Below are 27810 nucleotides of genomic sequence, written 5' to 3' on the forward strand. Positions count from 1 at the left end.
TTCTGCCTCGTCTGGTGACTGACCCGAGCAAGCACAAGGCCGGGGAACAGATAAAGATATAAGAGTAAAACTTAGATTTTATATTTATGTTTCACGTTTACTGATGGGATGTCTACAGTGGACAAATATGGACATTGTTTCCACTGTGAAAGAATGAATGGCAGCAACTGATTTGTTTTGAAATGACCCCTCGTTACTATCTGAGCCGACTGTTTACAGAAGGCAGCAGGGATAATGAGAAGGAGAGAGAGCCACCTGGATTACTGGTTCAGATGTAAAACACAATGTAATGACTGGTTTCAAAATGTTCTCACCACCCGGTCAACAATGGACTTGGGAATGAACAGTGAGGTGTAATTAGCGGTAATTACTGACCTCTAATCCTCTGTTTACGGTCTGTGTCGTCAATCTTGATGGTTTCTCACAGGACCCAACTGTCTCTGACTCTAACAGCAGTTAATATTGATACTGAAGATACCAATACCGTCTCTCACTGTCTTCTTCTGAAAAGATTGGTGCTCCTTTCTTTCTGTTATTTAGCCTCAGACTTTCTTTAAAGGCCATGCTTGTTTGTTTTATTAGAAGGGAAAAGCTCTACAAAGAGTAGTCTTCTCACTCTTTGGCCTCTCAGCCTTTTACCATTTACTGAAACTCAACCGAAACTAAGCAAGCTCTCCTCTCCTCTCCTCTCCTCTCCTCTCTTTCCGTTTCCGGTGTGAGTGAGTGGTGGTGGTGGAAGCGTGAGTGGCGCGGAGAATTTGAAATTGTACTGGGTTTGCCTGTTTCACCGGTATTCCTCTGGATTCTTTCTCTTTTCATGTCTGCATGAGGAGGTAAGCTCTTTTTCTTTAATATCGTTTTCAAGTAACAACCGAGAGACCGCGGGTTTGTCGGGGGTCTCTGGTGGAATGGCGTCCACGGAGACGCCACCTCCGTCACTCCGGCAGGGAGTTAGGATAGTCCCGCCGGGGGACAACGTTAGGGTGGAAGAGGTCCTGCTGGCTGTTGGAGAACAGGTGGGACACGATAATGTAGTTTATGCCTCCAGAATGAGCAAAGCGGTGGTGGTATTTCTCAAGGAGGAACCACAGGTGCACCAGCTGATTGCGAGTGGAGTGTTTATTAGGGACGGCTTCGTGCAGGTGAACCCGCTGTCGGTCCCCGCAACCCGGATCACGGTATCCGGAGTTCCGCCTTTTATTTCAAACGATATCTTAAAATCCGAACTGAGCAGATTCGGTAAATTTTCGAGCGGTTTCAGAACGCTTAATTTAGGTTGTAAGGATCCCAAACTGAGACATGTACAGTCCCTGAGACGGCAGGCATTTATGTTCTTGAAATCCCCCACGAACACTCTGGAGGTCTCCTTCAGAGTGAAGCACGGGGACGGGTACTACATGGTGTACGCCAGCTCCGGGAGCTTCAAGTGCTTTGAATGCGGGGACGTGGGGCACAAACGCTCCTCGTGTCCGCATCATCAGCGGCCCGGAGAGGCGGCAGGTGCGCATAGCGCCGAACCAGCGGCACACAGTGGCTCAGGGGCCGCGGCAGCTCCGAGCACCGAACCAGCGGCACACAGTGGCTCAGGGGCCGCGGCAGCTCCGAGCACCGAACCAGCGGCACACAGTGGCTCAGGGGCCGCGGCAGCTCCGAGCACCGAACCAGCGGCACACAGCGGCTCAGGGGCCGCGGCAGCTCCGAGCACCGAACCAGCGGCACACAGCGGCTCGGGGGCCGCGGCAGCTCCGAGCGTTGAACCAGCGGCTGCACACAGCGGCTCAGGGGCCGAGGCAACTCCGAGCGCCGAAGCAGCGGTGGACGCTCCTCGCGCTGGAGCGGCAAAAGCCACCCGCGGCAGAGCCTTGAGTGGCGGTGATGCCGTGAGTGGGGGGGACGTTGCACAGCCTGAAACAGAGAAGTCAGAGGGGCAGAGCCTGTCAAAGAAACTACGTGTGTCTGAGGACGTAGAGAAACCCTCCCAGTCTGCAGCGGCAGAAATGTCACATGTTGATGAGGCAGGCTCCTCAGATGCCACAGAGAACTGTGTGAACAACGATGAGGGACAGAGTCTGCCAGTCAGTCAGGCTGCAGGTGGAGAGATGGAGGAGGAATCAGATCTAGAGAGTGTAGCATCTTTTGGGACCCCAGCTAGAGATATCTCCCTCTACACTTTAGAAGATATAAACATCTTTCTCGACCAAACCTACGGGAGGGTAGCTAAAGTGGAAGAATATTTTGACGATATAGAAAAATTTATTAGAACTGTGGCTGTTCTGAAAAGACAGTATGGGATGGATCAGCTCGACGAGAAGAAACGCTTCCGTCTGAAAAAACATATGACAACCCTGAGGAAAGAGGCTAAAGGACAAACAACGAGAACGACGAGGAGCAGGTCAAGATAATCATGCATCACTTGGTGTTTTCTCCTTCACTGCTTTCTGTACCTTTCTTGTTTATTTTCTGCTCTGACCTTTCTATGAGGAAATTAAAAATAGGTTCACTCAACATTAACGGGGGAAGAGAAAGTAAAAAAAGAGCTGTAATAGCGGAGATCTCGGCTCAAAAACACATTGATGTGTTATTTCTGCAGGAGACACACACAACATCGAGTGATGAAGTAGATTGGGGTTTATGGTGGAGGGGTCCTCATGCCTTAAGCCATGGCTCCAACTTCATTGCAGGAGTAGCTGTAATGTTCACCAAAACAATAAATGCAACCATCCTATCCGTTTCAGAATTAGTGAAGGGGCGATTGTTATTAGTAAAGGCAGAAATAGAAAATACAGTGCTGGTTTTTGTGAACGTCTATGCCCCTAATCAAGGTGCAGAGAGAGTACGCTTTTTTAAGTTACTAGAAAACGAACTTAAAAACTATCAGCAGGATCAGATAATTGTCGGTGGTGATTTCAATTGTACCATAGACTTTACTGTGGACCGGACCAGTGAGGAACCTCACCCCCAGTCATCGCAGACCCTTAACAGTCTCATTAATCAGCAAGATCTGGTTGACACCTGGAGGATAAAGCATCCACAAGCCAGGCAATATACATGGATGAGGGTCAGAGAAAACAGGGTGACTGCAGCCAGACTGGACATGTTGCTTATATCCCAAAACCTTCGAGCCAGACTAAGTCAAAGCATCATTAGCCCGGTTGGTTTCACAGACCATCATCTCATTAGCATAGAGTTAGTAATTGCACCAGGGGAGAGGGTTAAATCCTACTGGTGTTTTAATAACAAACTGCTGCAAGACACTGCGTTCTGTCAGGCTTTTGAGTTCTTCTGGCAGCAGTGGAAAAACAAAAAAACAGATTTCGTTTCTTCAAAGCTCTGGTAGGAGATAGGTAAAGCACAAATTCGCGTGTTTTGCCAGCAGTACACATCGTACTCCACTACCACAGCTAAAACAGTCATTCAGGAACTAGAGGCTAGCATCACAAACATAGAGGAGGGCTTAGTTGCAGATTCCACCACAGGTCAAACATCACTGAAGGAAAAAAAATTGAAATTGAGCTCATACCTGCAGGAGAGGGTTAAGGGAGCTCTCGTAAGGTCCCGGATGCTTAACCTAACAGACATGGATGCACCAACTGCTTTCTTTTTCGATCTTGAGAGATCAGCTGCCCAGAGAAGACAGCTTACTTGCATTAGACTCCCGGGGGGCGGAATAACCACCTGTCCAGGCCAGATGAGGAGCCAGGCGTCAGCTTTTTACAACGACCTGTTTGGAGCGGAAAGTTGCTGCATGGAGTCCCGTGAGGAGCTGCTGCAGGGACTACCGCAGCTCAGCCATAACGAGAAAACTGCCCTCGACTCTGAGCTAACCCTGCAGGAGCTGACCGAAGCGGTGAACCAGATGGCAGCAGGACGAGCGCCAGGAGTTGATGGTCTCTCCAATGAGCTGCTTAGGAGATTCTGGAGCATCATTGGTCCGGACCTGCATGGCGTCTTTTTGGAATGCATGAGAACAGGTTCACTTCCTGTCTCGTGTCAGCGAGCGGTAATTTCCCTACTGCCAAAAAAAGGAGATTTGGCCTTACTTAAAAACTGGAGGCCCGTTGCTCTCCTGTGTGCGGACTACAAGGTGCTTTCTAAAGCCCTAGCCAATAGACTTAAAAACAATTTGGAGACGATTGTCCACAAAGACCAAACTTACTGTATACCAGAACGGACAATTATGGATAATATTTTTCTTTTAAGAGATGTTATTGATTTATGTAAAAAGTATGAGTTGGACTGTGGAATTGTGTCGCTAGATCAGGAGAAAGCCTTTGATAGGGTAGATCACTCGTATTTATTTGACACATTAAGAGCTTTTGGTGTAGGTGATGGGTTTATTGCGTGGCTCAGCCTATTATATAATGGTGCAAAATGCATGATCAAGATGGGGACAGGGCTGAGTAGACCAATCAATGTACAGCGGGGGATACGACAAGGCTGTCCAATCTCCGGGCAACTATACAGTCTGGCCATCGAGCCCTTGCTTTGCAGGTTGAGGGATAAGGTCAGTGGCCTCTCGCTGCCTGGTTTCCAAAATCCTGGGAATTCCGTCATAGTCTCGGCGTATGCGGATGATGTAAATGTGTTTGTCTCAAATCAACAGGATGTACTTACTGTACAAAAAGCACTTTCATTGTATTGTAAGGCTTCCTCTGCACGGGTGAACTGGGAAAAAAGTGAGGCTTTATTGGTGGGTCAGTGGAGAGGTCAGGCAATACCAGGTCTGCCTGGTGGTCTTGAGTGGGGGAAAGAGGGGTTAAGAGTTTTGGGTGTATTTTTGGGTAGCGACGGGTTTCAAAAAAACAACTGGGAGGGTGTGAAGGAGAAGGTGTGTGCTCGGTTGTCTAAGTGGAAATGGTTGCTACCCCAGCTATCGTATAGGGGAAGAGCTTTGGTTGCTGGCAGTCTGGTTGCCTCGACTCTCTGGCACAGGCTTACGGCTCTGACGCCACCAAGAGGACTAATTGAGGAACTACAAAGAGCCATACTGGATTTCTTCTGGTCTGGAAAGCACTGGGTTAGGGCAGCAGTCCTCTATCTGCCGGTGGTCGAAGGAGGGCAGGGACTGGTGGATATCCAGTCCAAAATTGCCGCTTTCCGGCTTCGGGCAGCACAAAGACTTCTATACAATTGTGGCCCGAGATGGGTTGATGCGGCACGTCTGTTGCTGAGGAGAGCCGGAGGATTAGGCTACGATAAACATCTCTTCCTATTAAGATCGGAGGACATGGATCTCACCGGGCTGACCCCGTTTTACAAATCAATGTTAGAGGCTTGGCAGATTTTTCGTGCCAGACGAGTAAACAATATAACACCTGGTTTGTGGCTGTTTGATGAACCGCTGTTCTTCAATGACTTTATGAGGTCGGAAACACTGCAGTCTGCCAGCCTCAGAGACAACCTCAGACGAGCTGGATGCACCAAACTGGGCCACCTAGTAAGGATGACAGCAGCATCAGTGGATACCCTGAGAGAGAGAAGCAACATCAGGTCTACAAGACTGATCAACAAAGTGTTAGAGGAGGTCTGTGCCGCACTGCCGCAAACCATGACAGTCTTTGCAAGAAACAATGCTCTCTGTGACCAGTGGAGTGATGACTCAAAATACAGTTTCCCCTCCTTATCCATCAGCCCAGCTGTAGGGGAGTGGCAGGAGAGGGGTGGTCAGCTGTTGTCCTTCCCTACTCCTCACCTGGACAGCTTTCAGACTGTAGGAAAAAAGGCTGTCTACCAGACCTGTGTGAAGGTTCGTAATTTGCACTCTCTGGAAGGGATGAGAGAGTCGAGGTGGACTGGGCTGTTGGAGCCAGGTGCTTCCCCGAAAGGCAGCTGGCGGTCCTTGTACAAGCTACCCATTGAAAAACGGACAGCAGACCTCCAGTGGAGGGTAGTGCACGGGGCGATAGCTACAAACAGATACAGAGCGCACCTTGATCCGGAGCTGGGGGAGGGGTGTACGTTCTGCTCCCAAGCTGAGACACTGGAGCATTTATTTGTTCAGTGTCCACGGCTGGAAGAACTCTTTAATGTGTTGAAAGGGTGGTTTCAGGGCCTGGGAGAGGTATTTTCATTTGGTTTGTTCATTTATGGTCCGAAATACTCTGTAAAGGAAAAAGCTGTACAAAACCTGTTAAACTTTGTCTCTGGTTCTGCAAAGCTAGCCATTTGGCTAACACGCAGGAACAAGGCACTGGACACTGGTAGCGTGCATCCGGCCCCAATGCTGGTTGGATTGTTGAAAGCCAGGCTAAAAGTAGAACATGCCTACTACAAAATGATGGACAATGTGATGACATTCAGTCGTATATGGGCTGTTGGGGGGATTTTATGCACCCTTGGGGAGGACGGGGAACTAAATATTAACCTGTAATGTGAGATGCTACAGTTTTTATGGATGTGTGAATGGGAATGTAAATGCGTGTGTACATATGTGTGTGTATATATCTTAAAGAGACTATATGTATTATTTAATAACCCTGCTTGGTTGAGTCTTACAGCTGGTGTTTGAAGTAAGAAGTGTAGTTGTTCCTGGGAATAGAAAATAAATGGTCTTTGAAAAACCAAAACCTCTCCTCTCCTCTCCTCTCCTCTCCTCTCCTCTCCTCTCCTCTCCTCCCACTCCTCTCGAACACCAAGTGCAAAGTATCTCAGGATTGACAGTTTCAAACCAATTGTAATTTTGTTTCTCCTTCCAAGGCCAGAGCTGTACAGATAACAAATGCAATTGGGCCTCTCTGAGCGCCCATGGGCATGATGGTCTCAAAATAAGGGCATTTGCATTGGTATCTTGAAGAAATTGAAAGTAATTGCACTATTTACAAACAAAAACGGATCAATTGTGCAGTATTTAGAAAAGTGCTGGATACATTATATATAATATTTATAGAACGGCCTACATAGTGGTCTGATTATGCTTTTACTTTGCACTTGAGTTGAATTACTTCCTCTGCAGATAAGCATTCTCTACCTGGAAAATCAGCTTTTATCATGGCAATCTGAAAAGCACCTGACTTCTAAAGGGAATGACAATATGGTTTTCTGCTCGTTGCTGTGAAATTCAATTTGGAGAAGGACTGAAATGCAGCACATGCTTTAGAGAGTCAACCTAGATCATTAGAATATATTCACTCAGTCTTACCTGTTATCCATTTGCAAAAAAATGACTTCTCAGCTCTGTGTCTTGACCTTGTTGTCTTCTCTCCTCCGTCTGCAGCAGATGGATGGTTCAAACGGTCAGGCAGATGCAAACAGCAGACAGACGGCTCTGTCTGGAAAATCATTCTAAAAACAACTGTCATCAGAAAGTCTGTCTTATATCAATCTCACGCCTGTGATTGCGTGGGCCTGAGACGACGCCACAAATAGCACAGGGGATAAATAAGGAGTTCTTTTTTCATGCAAATATATAAATAAATAAAAATAAAAAACGTAAATTCATGTGCATCATCTCACAGTTGATATATGGCAGTGCATCAAGAGGTGAACACATGGGGAACAAAATTGTACCAAGGGTGTTGGGACAGACCCAGAGTATAGCAATTACCCAGCATGCACCTGAGCCACTAAAATAACATCTGTTGCTAGAACATGATGAGAAATGAAACCCTCAGCGTTCCTGTCCTAATGTCCACAGTCTTTTTTCTCAATATTTCAAATGTGACAAACAACAAAAATTCCAGGTAATAATTGGCATTTCCTAGCATCAGCATTCTCTTTAATTGCCTTTCTGCATTGAGACACAAATGTCCAACCTAATCAGCATGCTCTGGATTGTTCACTGCTTCCTTTGAAGACAGATTTATGATGCATCTTAAAGTGAACGTATTCATTGTCAGGATATCGTACTAGGCAGAGTGACAAGATAAGCAGTTATGGAATTAGGATAGATGGCCTAGTGTTTGTGTGTGTGTGTGTGTGTGTGTGTGTGTGTGTGTGTGTGTGTGTGTGTGTGTGTGTGTGTGTGTGTGTGTGTGTGTGTGTGTGTGTGTGTGTGTGTGTGTGTGTGTGTGTGTGTGTGTGTGTGTGTGTGTGTGTGAGTGATCTGTAGTTATATTTTTAGTTTTATGTGCACTTCAGCATAACTGTGTATTTCACATTTGTTTCTTTGCAAATCCTCCAGTGTTTGTGTGTGTGGGTGTGACTCTCTTCATTAAAGCTGCTTCCTCACTTACGTCCAGGTGTGAGGCTTCGAGATCAGATTTCACTTTAAAACTGTCTTTATAATGAAAAGTGAGTCAGTTTACCAATATTGTGTAGAGAGATTTATTCAGAACAAATTAGCTCAGTGGAGCTTTGGGGAAATGTATTCAGCCTCAGATCAAATCGTTGCTTTATTATTAGAGAAATATATGATTTTTACATCATATATTGGCCGTATAATATTATATGGTGGTCACCTATGAATGTGTTTTGTCACCATAGGCAAAAAATACAGTATCTCTTTTGCACAGTTTCTAATTTTGAAAAATATGTTTTTTTCAGTGTGTGTTTTGTTCAATAAAGACAACCTGGAACCTGCTGACTTGTGGTGTGTGTTTATTGTGTTTTCTGACGTTTGGCTGAGAAATCATCGATTATAAAATTTGTGATTTATTGCAATGGGAGGTGTCTTTTAAATCACCTGGTTAATTTACAATCTATCGTAATCTAAGTCCCTTCTCATCCCTCTTATTTCTGGCTGCCACCACAGAGACAGTCCTCAGCTCACCTTCATGTCCTCTTCTCTCTCCCTCATCCAGCTGATCAGTTTGTGTGCCACACCGAAGCCATCGCAGACATCGTGATCCTGGTGGACGGCTCCTGGAGTATCGGTCGGATCAACTTCCGGCTCGTCCGCATGTTCCTGGAAAACCTGGTCAACGCCTTCGATGTCGGCTTCGATAAGACAAGGATAGGTGGGTCCCTGCTTCTCCTCCCCGTCGAACAGATGGATACACCACTGGCACAACATTGCCATCTGATGTTCCTGAACTTATCTGAATGGCACTGATACAGAGACTTGATCACAGCTGGAGAGAAATGTTATTGTGTGTAAGCTGTCCTCAAATGACCGATTTGAACCGTGAGATTTTGTGTGTGTGTTTAGGTCTGGCTCAGTACAGCGGGGACCCGAGGATAGAGTGGCATCTAAATGCTTTCTCCAATAAAGAGACCGTCATCGACGCTGTCAAGAATCTGCCCTACAAAGGAGGAAACACGCTCACAGGTGGTTTTCCTCATTTAGTTTGTTCAGAAGATCCAAACCAGTGTTTTGTATTAATCTTTTCTTTTTGGTCGTCATCTTGCTCTCCCTGCACCTCTCCCCTTCTTTCCCTTAAATAACTGACTTTGCCCTGGTACCTTTGTCTTCCTCCTCCCTTTTCACTCTCCATCTCCCTCCAGGCCTTGCGTTGAACTATATCATGGAGAACTGCTTCAAGCCTGAGTCTGGCTCACGGCTTGGCGTGCCCAAGATTGGCATCCTCATCACGGACGGGAAGTCCCAGGATGACGTGATACCACCTGCAGAGAGCCTGCGCAACTCTGGGATTGAGCTGTTTGCTATCGGTAAGAATGAGAACAAGACATGCATAGGTGGCATGAATCCTGCTGTGCTATCGTCTGTTCATATGATAATTGCTTGTACTAGTCAGATTGATTGTTGTGTTCCAAACAATTCTACAACCTCCCAGGTGTGAAGAACGCTGATGAGAATGAGTTGCGCTCCATCGCCTCAGAGCCAGAAGACACTCACGTCTACAACGTGGCCGACTTCAACATCATGAGCTCCATCATCGAGGGTCTGACCAGGACCGTGTGTGATCAGGTGGAGCAGCAGGATAAAGACATCAAGGAGAGTAAGGAAACAATGGCAGACAGTGAGACAGCGACACGGTGCAGTAATATGTCAGAGTAGCAGTTATGTGCATCAACTTGTTGAATAAAACGGTAATGGTACAGTGCAATGTGATCACTGTGGCTGCTATTTGATCCTTAAATGACCTTAAAGTCCTTACAAAGCTAAACGGCAGTCATAGTCTCAAAGTAGGTTTTGTTTGGTTTGAGTCAAACCCTCTATATTTAGACAAGCGGTGATAGATGGTTTCTCATGGGGAGGGAGGTGTCACTGTCTCTGTCTCACCTCTTTGGGTGTAAAGCAGCTGCAGGATGGAAAATAAAAGAGGGCGCGTCAAGCTAGTTTGATCTGTTTGGGTTATATTTTAACACCGTTTTTCCGTTTTAAAAACAATTCTCATCTTCCATGTTCGTCTGCTTTTATTTTTTCAGAACAGGTACCAGAGACGATCGGAGCGCCGCTCGATCTGGTGACATCCGAGGTCGCGGCGCGGAGCTTCAGGGTGTCGTGGAGTCACGCCCCTGGAGATGTAGAGAAATACAGAGTGGTTTATTATCCCGCTCAGGGAGGAGAACCACAGGAGGTGAACATTTTGTTTTCTCTTTTCTTTTACTCAGAACATTGAATCAGTCAATTGAAAAAAAGTGTTTTAAACTTTAAAGCCTCAGCAGGACAATTCACCAGGAGTAATTAACCACTACAAACAAATGCATCACTTTAAAAAAGTGTGACATTTCCATTGATAATGTCCATTATGTCAATCAGAGCCCCCCGCAAATCTGTTTATGTTTACTGCAATCAAAAGGCTATATGCAGAGACACAAAATATACCTCACTGAGGAGCAGCACAGAGATCATATCTACTTCACCACCTGCTGAGTGTAGAGATTGAGCTCAGTTTCCCTTTGAGACTCTGATGATATCACTCAGTCATACTCGTTCTCTCATCCCTCCGTTCACCTCTCTGCAGAACATCGGTGAAGGTAATGAGGGCTCACTAGAATATGAAATGATACTGTAGCCGATCGAGGCACCTGCTTGATTTTTCCAGAACATTTGACCACAAAAAAAAGCCCATTAAATCTTCTGCTTAGCTGGGTTTTTAGGGACCAGATGTTCTGGAACCTTCCCAGCTGGCTTATCCAACATCTAATCTGTATCACAACTGTCATCCATTCAGTTCAGTGCGAACAAACAAAAATTCTTCAGCTTCAGACGCTGGTGCCTTATCCAATTCATTTAATCGATTGTTTCCCTTCCTCTTCCATTCTCTTTCGATCTCTCTCTCCTACCCTGCCTTCCTGGTTTCCCTCTCTTCCATTTGTCGTTTTCATCTTCCCACATTTATTGTCCCATTTTCCATTTCCCCTGCGGTCCGCTGTCCCCCTTCCCCCCACCCCTCTCTTCTTCTATCCATGTTTGCACCCCATCGCTCTCCTCTGCCCCTCGCATCCATCATTCAAACCTTGACTCGCCCTCCTGCACCCCCGCAGGCTGTGGTGGACGGCGCTGAGACCTCGGTGGTGTTACAGCCTCTCAGCTCTCTCACCGAGTACCAGCTGGCTGTGTTCGCTGTGTATGCAAACGAGGGGAGTGAAGCTCTGAGGGGATCAGAAACAACTCGTAAGTTTATTCTAACGCACAAACACACATGTGGCAGAACTGCTCAAGCACAACAACACACACACCAAGTGCTTCAGTCAACATCCAAGGCCACAAGATAATAGCTGTGACTAAAAAGGTTGAGGTACCGGAAATTTAGATTCCTCTGTGGTGGCTGTGGAAAATAGCTCACACCAGGCTTAGCTCTATGAAATGCCAACATCACGCTGCAGGTTTATCTGATCCACCTTATTGCCAGCAATGGGAGACGAGAGCAACAGCAAATATTCAACATATCCTCCACTTGACCCATTCTGGTTCACTGCCACCGCACAGAACCAGGGCGCAGTGGATGAAGATACGCAGCTTTGACTGGTGGGATCGGGTCGTCAAGATGAAGATGAATGACGCTGGGTGGAGATAGCATTTCTGTAGAGTAGGGCATCACTTTCCCGGCTGTGTGCCACATTTGAAACGTTCATGACACTGGAGGAAACAACAGTACGGTTCGTTCCAGAAGTGGGAAGCTTTCTTTGCCGCCATATTTTGTGTTTATGCTACATCACTTGGCTGAAGCCACGTTTGTGCCGGTAGTCAGCAGTATTCACAGACTGGGATAAGATGTATCATGCACCAGTATCCCAGTTACTTACGAAGTACTCCAGCAAGTAAAATCAGGTTTCTTAAAACCAGGATAAGGGCTTGTCCAGGATACTCAAATCAGGATACTACTTTAAAAACCTGATAAAACCCTGAATACTATACAGATGTAAATGCAGTCATGGTGCACTCATGATGCAGGAACGAAGATAAGAGTTTTTACATAAAAAAAAAAGTGATTGATTTGACTTAACAGCTGTGTGTCTGTCTGTGCGTGGTCGCACTGTGTGTGTGTGTGTTTGTGTGTGTGTGTGTGTCTCCAGTGGCTCTACCCAGAGTGACAGGCTTGCAGCTGTTTGACGTGACTCACAGCACCATGAAAGCAAGATGGGACAGCGTAGACGGGGCCTCCGGCTACATGGTGCTGTACGGACCTCTCATAGAAAATGGAGAGTTGGACGAGAAGGAGGTATGGACAGAGAGAAAGATATAAGTTGGACTGATAGCACTGACAACCAACTTGTGCGTCAAATGTTGTATTTTGTGCGTCTTTGTCCACAGGTGAAGGTGTCGGAGGCTGTGACAGAGCTGGAGCTGGACGGGTTGAACTCTCACACTGAATACACCGTCACTGTTTACGCCATGTACGGAGAGGAAGCCAGTGACCCTGTAACAAACCAGGAAAGTACAAGTGAGTAACGCACGTGCACACACATACAGTACAGCAAACTGATTCTCATCAAGCACACAAGCATATAAACACACACTCTCTCCCTTCTCTCTCTGTCTCTCTGTCTCTGTCTCTCTCTCTCTCTCTCTCTCTCTCTCTCTCTCTCTCTCTCTCTCTCTCTCTCTCTCTCTTCTCTCTCTCTCTCTGACTCTCTCTGACTCTCTCTCTCTCTCTGCCCAGTGCCTCTGAGTTCTCCCAGTAACCTCCAGTTCTCTGATGTCAGCCATAACTCCGCCCACATCAGCTGGGACCCTGCTCCCCAAGGGGTCAAAGGTTACCGCATCATGTGGCACAATACAGGCAAACTAGTCAAGGTGAGTGTCATGACACGTTCGACTCCGAGATGTAATGTGTTCAATATGGTGTGATTGTGTTTGCCAGCATTTCGATCTGAGAGCATCTGTGTCTGAGTGAGGAGAGGAAAGAACAGAGAAAAAACAGGAAGGAAGGAAGATGAATTGTAGACATTATTTTTCTAAGTATGACAAGTTCAGACCAAAACAAATGAGTATTGACTATAAATATTAATCATCTTGTAAAATAAAGAAGACATTTTAATACAATGTAATATATAATGATTACACAATCATTTTGTGTTTGTCTGTGTGTGTGTGTGTGCCGGTGTGTTAGTGTGTTTGTGTTAGTGTGTGTTTTTTGTGTGTGTGTGTGTGTTTGTGTGTGTGTGTGTGTGTTTGTGTGCGTTTTTTTTCCATATTGGAAATCATCTCTCCTCCATCCAGCAGTGTTATAACGGGGCCTTCTCAACAACTTGACTATATACAGATGTCCACTAGCTGTAGACATGTGTGTAAAAATGAGCTGTGTCTGTGTTTGTCCTCCAGGTGGAGGTCGGCCCAGTGAGCTCTTACGACCTCAGTGAGCTGACGTCTCTGATGGAGTACACAGTAGCCATTTCTGCTTTGTACGACAACGGCCAATCAGAGCCGCTCACTGATTCATTCACGACCAGTAAGACACTGTCACTGTTCGTCTGTGGGGTTACATTAGAAGAAGTATTAAGTTTATTATCAGGACTCTTTGCAAACCTGGAATTCAAATATGTTCCACCAGATTGAGTTCCTCGTTGACAATTCTTCTATTTCCCAAGCTCATCTCTGCTGAGGACAATATTGTCTCAATTTTCAGGAAATAGTCTCAAAACCATTAGAAGGCAGCGCATTTCTCTTTTAGTGCTGAACAATATTGGATTTTATTACCCCCATTGCACCTTCTGCTATTTGGAAGTCTGCCCATCTCATTTACACTTCAGTATAATAGCCCAGTCACATTAAAAGGTCATTTCACTGTCCCTGACTCTTCTGTCACGTTAACAGATATTGATTTGTAGGAATATCACTTTAAGCAACAAGCAGCTGGGCTCCAGTGCTGGGTCAGCTGAAAGAAATGTGCTTCTGGCAAGCGGCCGTTAAACTGCTCACTCTGAAGGGCTGATGTTGACTTTTAATTTATACCCTGAAACATTTACTGTGTAATTATAACAGTCAACAGTAAAAATCAAGTGTAAATAATAACAATCAAGGTAAAAAACCTAAAGCTTTCTGGATGAAAATGAGAAAAAAGGGGATTTTTTGAATACTTGTTTATTAGACATTACTTTGTTTTTGTTGCAAAAGAAAAATCATGAATTTTAAAATAACAAGGTTATTGACGCAGAGGGCTGGAATGATATCTTTGCTCAACCCAAAAATTATATTTATAAATATTTTTTTGATTTGTTTATTTCTTTTTTCCTCTTGTTTCCTTATTAAAATGTATGACCTGTTGATAGCCTTACGATAATGCATGTTTTTGTCTGCTTTGGTATTAATGAGTGTGTTTTTTGTGTTTATTGTTTTTGTCAGTTCTGTAGTGAGTTATGTTAAGTCTCCGTTGGTATTAAAAGAAAAATCAATGAAATCCAGCTACTCCTCTCTCAGCTCCAGTTCCCGGTCCTCTGAACCTGCGCTCCAGTGACATCAGCACAGACAGCTTCCAGGTCAGCTGGGATCACTCAGCCAATGACATCGTCCTTTACAGACTCTCGTGGGCACCGTTCACGGGTGGCGACACCAAAGAGGTCAGTACCAATGTTATACAGATATAAGGGTGTTTGTATTACACTCTGGTTTCTTGAAAACAAACTTAAGAATTGAAATGTCCAGAGTCCTTCTCCCAGCTTCTCTATTCAGTCCAAACAAACTTGTATTTTCACTCCCTCAAGCTGACAAATCTTACACCAAGATAATTCATATTTTAGCATGAAAAGACAAATATCCTGCTCGGATTCTGAATTTTTCATTTAGCCCGCGGTCCACCTACCTCTGCTTATGGAGGAAGAAGTGGCTGCCCTCCATGTGCCCAGATAAAGGCAGCCTGAACTCCATAGACGTGCACACAAGCTCAACCACTCCACTGTTAGCTGGTAAAACCCCTGGCGTGGCTGGGTATAAGTAAAGGCTGAATAAATCTAGAAATTAATGGCTTGGGATTTTTTTTTTATTGCCATGATCTGGGGTTTAGAGGCAGCTGGGAGGCAGTGATAGAGCCCTCAGGTCTGTAAAAGTGTGTGTGTGTGTGTGTGTGTGTGTGTGTGTGTGTGTGTGTGTGTGTGTGTGTGTGTGTGTGTGTGTGTGTGTGTGTGTGTGTGTGTGTGTGTGTGTGTGTGTGTGTGTGTGTGTGTGTGTGTGTGTGTGTGTTTTGCTGAGAGTCATCAGAGCTGAAAATAACACTCTGGGGAGTTGGAGAGGTGGGCTGGTAATACTGCCACAATAGAGAAAAGGTTTTTCTCTGTCTCTCACCCACGTACTGTGAACACGCATGCATGCACGAACACACATACACACACTCAAATACACACGCACTCACCAGCAACTGCTCTGTATTGTTATTTCTGAGAGATTAAGCATAATACAATCCAACAGACACATATTTACAGACGCGGATTAAGCAGATTAAAATGATATCATCTAGATATCCATTAGAAAAGTAAATGATATCATTGTCAAGCATTTGTTTGAAGTTTTTTCCTGATATCCTTCTCTGAAAGCAGATTCTTTTGCTCTACAATAAAGCCGACTATTTTATCAGGGGAATAGCACAGACAGTCACTGCTGTTTTTCCGCAAAGGACACACTATTATAAAGTGTGAAAATACATCTCACTGAATACAAAGACATGTAAAGATTAAGGGGAAAGAATGAATCAGCAAAGATGCAATTGCTCCAGGGGAAATCACAAATGGCCGGCCCCACGGGTAAGATTTGCATGTAACTGTGCCTTGAAGGGCTCGGATAAGAAACAAATTCCCGAACGCTATCAGGCTGTTGAGTCGTCTACGGTAAATTCCAATTTCAGAGTGGCTCTCCACGGGACAAGCTGTACTTTTGATGACCTCTTTGTATTCACCTTCGGGTCTGATTCGTTTCTGTGCTGTGAAAATGATCGTGGTCGTCTGGACTCCTGCAGCAGCAGTTAGTCCAACTGGCTCGGCTGATCTATTCAGCCGAAAACTCACTCTTCTGAATAACTTATGTTGTATCGTTGTGAAGCAGTTCATAACCTCGTTCAATTTTTACTTTTGCGTATTGTAACAAAGAAAATGTAAAGTGCTTTTAAATGCTGCGCTGTTGTTTAAATTCTATTCATCACAGTATTAAAACAAATTCTATGAGTATGACAGTTTTGTTTTCACAGACACCAGCTTTCTAAAATATGCATCACCGTTTCCTGCTGTTTTCATGACATGAAATTACGAGCTCTGACTGTGACGATTTGTTATTTTTTGATTTTAGCAGCTTCCTCTACTAGAACGCAGTGATGACCTCGTGTTTTGAAATTCTGTTGTTGCACTTAGAGTATAAATAATCCTGTCAGACTGTTGGTTAATTCCCAAACGTTTATCATATCTTGAGGGTAACTCAGGAAACTCGTCCTACTTATTTTCCTCTGGTAAATATAGTAACAGCGAATGAAGATACAAAAACAAAAGGTAGCCAAAAATAATGTCGGGACTTAGAGACAGAAAATAACAACATTTAATACATGAAAATAGGAAATATTTATTAAGTTTTGCTTTTTTAAATATAGTTTGTAATCTGGACAGAATTGAAGTCAAAAGCGATTAGGGGTTGATGACAGTGTGAGATTATAAATATTGATTATCAAAATAAATTACAAATAAATTGAAATAAACGTAAAGGATTTTGAAACAGCAGGAGCACATGGTTGACAGTTTTGGAAATATAAGCCAACATCTTTTAAAATCAGACAGAAGATATTGTTGTAAGTGAAATGTAATATGAGACTGTGTCTGTGTGTGTTTGTGTGTGTGTGTGTGTGTGTGTGTGTGTGTGTGTGTGTGTGTGTGTGTGTGTGTGTGTGTGTGTGTGTGTGTGTGTGTGTGTGTGTGTGTGTGTGTGTGTGTGTGTGTGTGTGTGTGTGTGTGTGTGTGTGTGTGTGTGTGTGTGTGTAGGTGATCTTGAGTGGAAGTGATAACAGATACCTGCTGGCCAGCCTGAGTCCGTCCACTGAGTACGAAGTCATGCTGACGGCCGTGTTCAGTGATGAATCAGAGAGCGACACTGTCTCCGTCATAGAGACCACATGTAAGTCCCACGTGTAGTTAGAAATGAGTACTCACATGCTCAGGGGAGCAGTGGTACTTTTTTTTATTGGAAAATGAAATCCCCCTGGTTGCTCTGATATTGAAATTACTTTACTTAAGTAACCCTCTAGACTAAAGTTTCACTCTCCGCTGAGAATAGCAGATGAGACCGGTCATGAATGTCTTTCAGGTCCATCAAATTTACATCTCTGGGTTCAAAGCCTCGCTCTGCCTCAGCCTCTTTGCATTGATTTGTTTGTCACAGCTTTCCTAAGAAGAAGAAAATCTATTTTATGGTCAGCTTCTTGCTCTTTTCCCCCAATTATATCTTCTTATTTTATCATTCTACTGGAGTTGTTTTATGTTTTTTTTTGTTTAATTCATTTCTGTCTAACAATTTGAGTTGTACACAGAGATTTATTGAGGAGAGTTACTATTCCTTTATCTGATTTGTACTCTGTGTATGTCTCCAGTGACCAGGACGACGACAGTTGCTGCCACAACCGCAGGTGAGACATGTCACGGTGGAGTCAAATTGTGCCGTTTATTTTGCATACAGTCAAAATCTGTGTTGGTGTGAAATGCATGGCAACAATTTAACCGTGGTTGAAACCAAAGCATCCAGATAATCTTTTGGAATTTTGAAGTCCACGGAAGAAATCAGGCATGAGGAACAAAATGAGAGGAGGACATTTTTACTCCTTATGTTTTCAAGAATAAAGTTGAAATGTTGAGACTCAAGTCTCTGATGTAGAGGAATATTCATTTTTAGTATAATCCAAAATATGCACCATAAATCTTGAAATTAAAAGTGGATTCCTGAAATATTTACTCAATTCTGGATTTGAATTTTTTTTTATTTCCTTTGTTGATTTAGTCTTACTTTATTTCCACATTTCGATTTTATTTTCGCATAAAAATATAAATCTTCTCATTTTTTTCTCTCATACTTGGCCCTCTATTCTGTAGAGAGTCTGTACTCGTGGACAGTAGATGAAGATGTTGAACCACAGCTCTACTTCCTGTAGCAGAGTTACAATCTTTATTGGTCATCTAGTTTCTGAAAGCAAAACCAGAATCGCTGGCGGTTTACTGAGGTTGATGAACTGGAAAACTGAATCAGTGATGCCATTCTCAAGCTGGTTGCACCTCATAAAAAGAGTTCAGAAGATCTACTCTCTTAAAAATTGTGTTAACTAAGTTGGTTTCACCCAGACACTGTAGTTCAAACTCTATTATCTCAGAGGCGACCTGGAGGAGCAGGCTACAGTTAATGGAGTCAGAGCGTTTTGCCCACACGCAGCAATTTAGTCTCTTCTCACTATCCTGCAATTTTTTTTAATGTGTTTCTGCTTTGTTAAGGGCAAGGGCTTCTTTGAAAATCACAGCTCAAAGTCAGTCACATCTGTTTCTAAAAAAAATAAAAAATGAAGGACTGCAGTTGTTATTATGACTGTTATTATGTTTGGAACGTTTACTCTGGTTTAAAGCCATAGACGGCTGAAACTAAAAACAAAAATACTTTGATTTGTCTGTCTGTGCCAGATTTTATTTCCATATTGGCAGTTTAACAATTGCTGTTCATGGCAAGCTGACATTTTTCTAATCCACAGTTTTACCAAACCACATTGAAAGCGGGAAGAAAATGGGGCTTAATCCAAGTGTTTGCTTCACATCCCACAGTAACGTTTGTGCAATAATTGTGATTTGGCATAGCGGTGCCACGTCAGGCTGTGAGAAACCTGCAGCTGAGCGACGAGACCCCCCGGAGTTTAGATGCATCATGGGAGATGGAAGACCCCCACGTGGAGAGCTACAGGGTCTCCTATGCTGGCCTCAGGGGCAACCACCAAGAGGAGTCGGTGAGTGGATCATGATCTGTTGCTATTAAAAGAATCATGAATAGATGTTGGAGGTTTAAGGAGCGTTTGCAGTGGATTTTGATCTCTTATTGATTTGAATTAGTTCTCTTTCCAACGTCTATTTTTAGATGCCTATTACAACGTGCCTTCAGTTTCTCAGATCTCCCTCCTTAAAGTCTAGTGCAGCTCTCAAACACTTACAAGTCAACACACTAACTCCCCTTGTTCAGTTGTCGACACTAATTACATAGACAACACTGGAGTTGAGAGGAAGATGGTTTCTTTTATTACAAACCTCCAGTCAGCTGGATGGTGACTGCAGCGGTCAGCGTCGGGGCATCCATCTCAAATCAGAAAAATGATTACACTTGTAGTCCCGGGCCACTCGACCTCTTCCCCCTGATCCCTCGATCTGTGGTAAGAGCCCTTAAGCTCAGTGCCATGTACTGACCCTGTTCACTGATGTGCACACACACACACACGGCCGTTCCCTTCTTTTCCATCTCTTCCTCTGCGTCTTCTCCCTCTCCCTCTTGTCTCTCCATACTGTCCTACCCTCTTCCCCTTTCCCCCTTCCCTCCCCTGTTCTAATTTCCCAATGTGGTGTCGGGGCTGTAGAAGATGGAGAGGCCAGGGCAAGCCAGAAGACACCCCATTATCTTTTCAGTAGCCTTTTGCCTCACTGGAAGCGGAGATGGAGGGCAGCAAAGAAAAGAGCAAAAAGAAACTAAGAGTGAAAGAGAAACAACAGCAAAACAAAGTGGGGAGAAAGACTTGAACCTGTCTGCCAGCTGATAGAGGAGTTGTTTTAGGTCACACCTCTTCCTGGAAGTTAGGATGTGTTTTGATGTGGATGTGTATGAGAGACAGATAGAGGGCAAGACAGACAGCACGGACAACTCTGTGTTTCCTAAGGTAGTGGGTGTGTGTTAAAATTCTTTGTGAGTGGCTCCCTGCTTTGACACTGTGGAGTTTCAGCACCTCAGTCAGAGTGGACAGCTCCTTCTAATGCATTGGCCTTATCTTATACCCCTCTCTCCCTTTCACACACACACACACACACACACACACACACACACACAACACACACACACACACACACACACACACACACACACACACACACACACACACACACTCACGCACATACGCAGTCGTGCTTTAGAAAGCAGAAGATTGGATCTCTGATGTGAATTTCAAACAATATTATTTCTTTACAAATGTGAAAGTTGATTAAATAGGGAGAAGGAGATATCAGACTTTTTATGAAAAAAAGGTGGTGTGAGAATATCTGAAGAAATGCTCCGGTGACTCAGTTAGTTCAAGATTTTGTAAATTATTTAATCTAATTAAGATTACCATTAGTTGATTTACAAAACAATTTCACTCAAGGTCCACTAACTCTGCAGCTTTTAGCCATTTCTTCCAGGCTTCACGTAAAATTCACTATTCAATCCAACCCTAAATGAATATGCAGTGCCATGACCACTGACGTCATCTGATTATTCAATAGCGCGGACCACACTAGGATTCTTGAGTTTCAGTTGCAATATTGGGGAAGAATCGCAGTGTGAATTCTCTGTAGCATCCGGGCACAACAGACCCCCTCAGGACTGTACGGGGAGAAAAAAACAAAAGAAAAAACAAAGGGAGAATGGGTTGGGGGTGAGGGATGTGCAGAATATGAGAACAAAAGGCAAGAAGGTTCTGAGAGCATTTATAGAACGCCGGAAGCGCCGTGGCTGAGGTGTTCTCCCTGCTCCTGAAACTCTGCCTGTAATAAAGTTTAGGGGTCTACAGAATGAGCGAGCAAGAGGACCTTGAGTGGAGCTTGTTTTGTCAGCTTCTTTTTCCAAGGTCAATAAAACTGTGCAGCCCAGCTTTTTGTTTGTATCATCTGAAGTCAATTATATTATAAAGTAGCAACATCAGGGTTTTTATCTTTGTCTGGGAGTCAGTGTAGCAAGTGTTATATTTATGTGACACTGTGGTTTGTTGCAAACCTTTTGATTAGAAGTTATATAAAAGAATCCTGAGGATGCATAGGAGAACAAACTGCAACTCCTCTGAATGAAAACCCAGCAGTAATGGGCTTTTTTCCCCGGCTCAATTCTGTCTCACCATTGACCTCAACTGACTTCATTGACTAAACAGAAGTGAGCAGAATTCTTGAACAGTTGTGGTTTGAATCCCATAAGATATACATAACATTCTGCAGGCACTTTCTGTCTCACCAAATTAAGCCTGGCCTTAATCTTTCTCTCCAAATTTCCCAGCAAACCAACAGAGAGAAGCCCGACTCTGTATGTATTCTGCTATATGGTGTGTGTGTGTGTGTGTGTGTGTGTGTATGTGTTTCTTGTTTATTTGTATGCTTGCCTGTTTTCCTGTGTGCAAGTTGGTCCCAAATGGGCAAAACTCATCATTGCTTTAAAACTACCTTCACTCTCCAACTGCTTTAAATGTGTCCCCTTTGTGTGTGTGTTTATGTGTTTGTGTGTGTGTGTGTAGGTCTTGGTTCCTGGAGGAGAGAGGAGAGCTGTGCTGGAGCCGTTACTGTCAGACACCCAGTACAAAGTGACGGTCACGCCAGTGTACAGAGACGGACAAGATGGCATTAGCGTCTCTGCCATGGGATCCACACGTAAGCCTGACAAACCTACAACCATGCTCTCTCACACAGCACAGCACACACATACAAACACACACACACACAAACACACACTCTCTCTCTATTCTCTGAATCAATGAGCACTGGTGCCAGTTCTCCCTTCCCTTGCTCATTAAGCAAAGATGCAGCTCCCAGTTTAGGAGAACACATCTGACAAAGCTGAGCGCTAATGGAAATGAATCTCATTGCGGGGAGCAGAATGTTCATTTGCACTGAATTAATTTCATGTTCGCTCACGTTCCTGAAGGACAATGTAAATTAAAAACGATGACAAATACTGATGCGTTCTTAATTGTCCTAATGAAGGCCGTTCATTATTACAGTTCATAATTACAGCGGCTCCGTTCATAAGTGGGACAATTCAATTATTTTGCCACGATCTAATTGATTCTCTCAACCGTTCTGTTGATCAGCTCTCATGGACAGTAGTGATTTCTTCTCATTGTACCGAGCACGGAAATGTCACATGAAATGCGTCATCTGTTACAGTGAGATGATGGTGCTATAGCTCGTCATATTGTAAATAAAAAAAGCTTGGGAGCCTGGGAAACAGCAAGGCCATAAACCACAGCCAAGACACACTTCATGTACAGTCACCATTTTATATTTTTGGGGCGAGGAAACTGTCTTCTCAGATAAATCCACGTCTGTGGGACTTTACAACGTTGCGATAACTCAAATTCATCCGGGCCTGGCACTGACAACAAACAAACACGAGAGACAAAACTTTACATAATTTAATTCACAGTTTGTTCAAAGTAAAATATCTTGGTTTTTAATACTATCACCAGCTATAGGGAACAAACACTCCCATTCATATTACAGCCTAATATTAAAACTGTGTCTGATTGACTTCATCTGAGAATTTATGCTCAAACGCTACGGTTGACGATTTAATTGATCTTTCAATTAAAGTATGTGTTTTAGTCTACATTTCAGATGTAGTTCTGAGAAGCACTTGTATATTCTGATGTTTGTCTTGTGTTGTTGCAGTTCCCCTTTTGTCCCCTGGAAACCTCCGTGTATCAGAGGAGTGGTACAACCGCTTCCGGGTCACCTGGGATCCACCGCAGACTCCTACACTGGGTTACAGGATTGTCTACCAGCCCATTTATGGTACACAGACACACACATTCACACACACACACACACACACACACACACACACACACACACACACACACACACACACACACACACACACACACACACACACACACACACACACACACACACACACACACACACACACACACACAAATATAATCCTAACATAATTTGGACAATCAACCTCTACTCCTGAATAAGATCAAAGGGAATGACCTGTCAAATGTACTGATTGAGATTTCCCTTTAGTAAATTAGAAGAGAAAAACAAAGGTCATCCTGTTTAATATAAGCTTTTTTTCACAATGATGGAAATTGTTTACTTATTTTTGTCACCACAACCTCAACGGTAGCACCGAATCACACATAGGATTGTCGATGCAAGGTCCACACCTCTGGTAGGACAGTTGTTCACTTTGTACACTTGCCCTCCACCAAACAACACTAAAATCAGCTGCCATTACTATATGTAGCACTTTACTCATTGAGAAACATGTTGCCTGTGAACCTAATTCACTCAGCAGTTACGTTATGTACAAACTGTACTTGGTGTTGTTTACAGAGATGTAATTTCCAGGAGAAAGGCTTGTCAAGGGAAACGTCAGTGATCCACTGCTGAGATAATACATTAACCTTCCTCATTTATAAATTGTCTTTAAGATTCAAGCCTCAAGCACAAAAGCTGCATTCATCCGATTTTAGGAATCTAATACATTTCAACAGGCTGGAGCTTTTACTGTCAGATGGTTGGTTTTACCCAAATACAAATGTCTTTCCTCCACACAAACACTTTAAAGTTAACATACTGTAGTAGAAAATGCTCACGCCTTCTCATGCACATGAAGACACACACACACACACACACACACACACACACACTTTGTGTCCTCTTTAATAGCGCTTCAGTGGATGGTGTGTTGTATAGATAAGGCTGCTCTTCCTTTATATGTCTTTTTTTTGTTCTATTGCTTTTGTATCTTTTTTAATTAAGCACGTTATCATATTCATGCAGGATTGTTATTATTATGTAAATAATTTTGTAGCAGGTATTTGTAAAAGCATAAATTAAGTTTATATTATTATATTTTAGTTTTATAATTGTGTACTTTGGGAGAATGCGTGGCTGTATATTTTTGTGTACATACATATATTTGTGACTCTCTTTGTTAATGAGCTAGTGCATACATGTGTATATGTGCAGGTTTGTGTACGTGATGGTAGCACCACATACGTGTATGCGTCAGTCGGTTCTAGTTACTTTTCTGCAATTTGCGTTGTTAATGGTTACACATTTTCCACCTCAATTTTGTAGCAGTTGCTGAAACAATGCGCCCTTGATTTTAGACTGAAATACAAAAAAGCAGCTTTTCATTCAAAAATATAAATTTTAGCAGCTTATTAGCTCCGGTTTGTCTTAAATGCCCTGGTCCAACAAGGGCAGCAAATGGCAAAACATATTTAGTAAAAAATACAAACATATATATATATATATATATATAAAATACTGATGCTTGAGCTGCATGTCCAATAAAGTCGAAACATGAAAACACTAAGAGCATTGCTTTGTATTGCAGTGTAGAGCTGTCATCAGTTATCAGTATTATAAATAAGTTAAAAATAATAATTTCAGTTGCTGACTCAGTTGCAAATCATAATCCTGCACCGTTCTATTCTTAAATTGTTTTTAAACAGTCTCAGTTCTATCATTATTTTATTTTTTTACCACTGCCCAAAATATATGACCTTACTAAATTTATAGGATCAGATCTAGGAATTTTGATTATTGATAATATGATTTGTAGGAATTCACTTTCTTTAATATGTTTGATGACAAATAAATACTTTTTAATAACACTTTGTTTTTCTTTTCTTTTTATACTATAAGAACTAGTCAATCACGTGTGGGATATTTCAACCTTGGTAGAGTTGCTGTATCTGCTCACTGCATTATGCATTTTTTTTATCTTTTTGTGATAATTCTCTGTCCTTTTCTGTTTGGGCTTATGAACGCATCTGTGTTATCAGATCAAGGACCAGTTCTGGAGACAACAGTGGGTGAAGATATGAACTCCATGATGCTTCTGAATCTCTTAAGTGGGACGGAATACAGTGTTCAAGTGACGGCCTCCTACCCTTCAGGACAGAGTGAACCGCAGCTAGTGAACACCAAGACATGTGAGCATCCGTACCACACACAACTACTCACACTTTGTTGTAAGATGGGGGGGAATATGGTGCGATGCAGAATTGAACTCCTCGTGTGGCAGTGTTGACATGGTAGGGAACAATGTCAACAATGACTCTAAATGAAAGAGGCTGTGTCACCGTTAGTTGGTTCAGGCAAAATGTTTATATTAAAAAGTTGTTGAATACTATTACCTGATTTACTTTTGGAAAGTCAAACATTATTAAGATGTGTCATTCCAACATAATGGTGTTGTCACCAGCACTAGAAGTTGCCACAGAGGAATGAGTGATTATTAGAAAGAGAAGACCGAGACGGCAGCAGCGAAGTGGTTTGAAGAAAGCGAGAAAGGTACAACATGCAAATTAACAACCTGCTGATAGCAGACACTCTAATTTCCATTGAGACTTTAACAAACAGACGGATAGACAGAAGGATATATACCAGTCAGCCAGGAGCACAATCCTTTATCTATGTAAATGTGGTATCAGTGGGTGCAGTAAAACCGAAAAGAAGGAGGAAGATAGAGGTAGAGAGAGACTGACAGGGTTATAGAGAGAGGGAGAGAAAGGTCTCTAGTTATATGTGTGTGCATGTTCTGCATGTGCATGTTTTGTGCTTGTCCTTTCCAGCGTGTGTGGTTCTTTTAGAAAACTGCTGTATGATCTGTCCATACTCTAAAATCTTTTGGATTCACTGGCTGATTGGCACAACCAATGGGATGAACCCAATGGAACACAACACTCTAGTTTAAATATGTTACATATTAATTACATTTCTCATCCGTGATTATGTACGAAGCAAAAATTGAGTTTCCCATTTTTCTGGAAAGTATAAAGAACGATTCAATTCTGGATCATGCATGCAATTACAAACAATCAATTAAATGGGAAGCTTTTGATTAACAGATTTATCATTAAACTTTGCTGCTGTGACGTGTTATCCTCCTTCTTTGCTTTAATCATCCCCCTGGAGGATGAGTGACAGTTCCCACATGCCTCCCTGTCTCTGTAAAGCTCTCGTAATGAAACACGCTTCCATAATGAGATAAAGATAAAGTACGAGGCACTGACATGTAGATTCATCAGCCGCCCATCTTGACACACTGGCCTGATTTACTATCGATGATGGTACCTCGACTGTCCACCCTACCAAATTTAACAAGGACTGTGAATTCATAAGTAACATTTATAATTATACGTTCATCATCCTTCCATCTATTATCTATTCTGCTAATCCTTTGAGGGTTGAGGGGGACATTAGGCGAGAGGCATATTCACACCAGGTCACAATCATACTTACGGCCAATTATGGTCTTTAGCACTGGAGCAGGGTTGTCTGAATATAACCCACACATGGAGACTTAATGTGAGGAGACATGGCTAACAACTGCACCACTGTGCCTCCTAACCATGTGAAAATCTATAGTAGATAATAACTTAGTGCAGCCGCTGCCACACACACCAGACTCCATTTAGAAATCTTCATATTTTAAAAGTTAAGTTGATTAATATTGGAAATAAACACTGCTTTTGTATGACTTCTATGTCTCGTTAACTGATCTACATTTTGCCATTACTCTTGAGCCTGCTCATCCTGATTCTGGTGACCATATCACTCAGTTACGTGCTTCTCACATTATGTAACTTCTTCTGTGAAGTTACATGAAGCCAGAACAGGCACCTTTCCTCCTGTTCAAATTCAATCAAACTAGTTTTAAAGCTTCCATTTTAATCTACATGTTGGATTCTCAGATCTGCATTTCCTTCCACACTTTTCTAAACTTCTATCTGTGCATATTGGACTGTAAACCACATTGCAGTTGGGTTTTAGTAACTTTTGGCCAGGCTTTAGGAGAATGACTCACTAAATATTCAGCACATTCTCTGTTCTCTGTCAGTTGCAAGAAATTCTCAGAGCACTGATACATTTTCACGTGTGTCAGATGTTCCCATGTTACACAGAGTGTAGTTAACTCATGGTCTGTAGTTATTCTCTGGAGAAGTTCTGATTTATTAAGAACATGTGTTCGGTCATTTCTCATTCCAATAAGGGAGATACAGTAACATATTTCCCAGGGTGCACTGTATTAATCGCCGCTTTACCATGGGGGCCAACTGGCATGTTTACACCAATAAATAACACAAAGCATATGGCATAGAAGGGTAATTATTGGTGCCTTGAGTACCATTGAATGCAATAAAACTGTTACCCATTAATGAAGTGTTAGGTTATTTTAGGTGCAAGATCTGTTTTCCACATGACACCAAAGGGAGCTAAGTCAATGTAGTATGAAGAAACATTTTAGGATTTACACAAAATTTTAATGACGTGTTTTAAGGACTAAAAGTAAAAAGGAGTTTGACTTAAGCTCCCATTTTGGAAGGATTACTTGACAAAAATCTGGCAGAGGTAGAATGAAGAAACTGAGGGTGGAGAGGTCGTGAAGGCAGATGGGTGCAAATGTTTGGCCTCAAGCCAGGCGGCTTCAGCAGACACACACACACACACACACACACACACACACACACACACACGCACACAAAAAACACATGCACGCAGAGAGGCCATTCCTGATTGAAGCTTCTCCATATGGTCTACAATAGTTTATATCCA

At 43.1% G+C, this 27810-nt stretch overlaps 1 protein-coding gene across 1 annotated transcript in view; it reads left to right on the forward strand.

Moving 5' to 3' along the window:
* The window catches only part of col14a1a (collagen, type XIV, alpha 1a), a 138604-nt gene that overhangs the window by 37107 nt on the left and 73687 nt on the right, over window positions 1–27810 (forward strand). Inside the window, exons 6-22 of the mRNA XM_053432371.1 lie at window positions 8739–8894; window positions 9086–9205; window positions 9382–9546; window positions 9672–9836; window positions 10267–10418; window positions 11329–11458; window positions 12361–12506; window positions 12599–12728; window positions 12948–13081; window positions 13610–13736; window positions 14705–14844; window positions 17239–17371; window positions 17844–17879; window positions 19087–19232; window positions 21744–21876; window positions 22897–23019; window positions 25035–25184. Of these exons, the coding sequence (XP_053288346.1) occupies window positions 8739–8894; window positions 9086–9205; window positions 9382–9546; window positions 9672–9836; window positions 10267–10418; window positions 11329–11458; window positions 12361–12506; window positions 12599–12728; window positions 12948–13081; window positions 13610–13736; window positions 14705–14844; window positions 17239–17371; window positions 17844–17879; window positions 19087–19232; window positions 21744–21876; window positions 22897–23019; window positions 25035–25184 (2286 nt within the window). The remainder of the gene's footprint in view (window positions 1–8738; window positions 8895–9085; window positions 9206–9381; window positions 9547–9671; window positions 9837–10266; window positions 10419–11328; window positions 11459–12360; window positions 12507–12598; window positions 12729–12947; window positions 13082–13609; window positions 13737–14704; window positions 14845–17238; window positions 17372–17843; window positions 17880–19086; window positions 19233–21743; window positions 21877–22896; window positions 23020–25034; window positions 25185–27810) is intronic.

The sequence above is a fragment of the Pleuronectes platessa genome, chromosome 10 (genome assembly GCF_947347685.1).
Source record: "Pleuronectes platessa chromosome 10, fPlePla1.1, whole genome shotgun sequence".
In the NCBI taxonomy this organism is placed as follows: Eukaryota; Metazoa; Chordata; class Actinopteri; order Pleuronectiformes; family Pleuronectidae; genus Pleuronectes; species Pleuronectes platessa.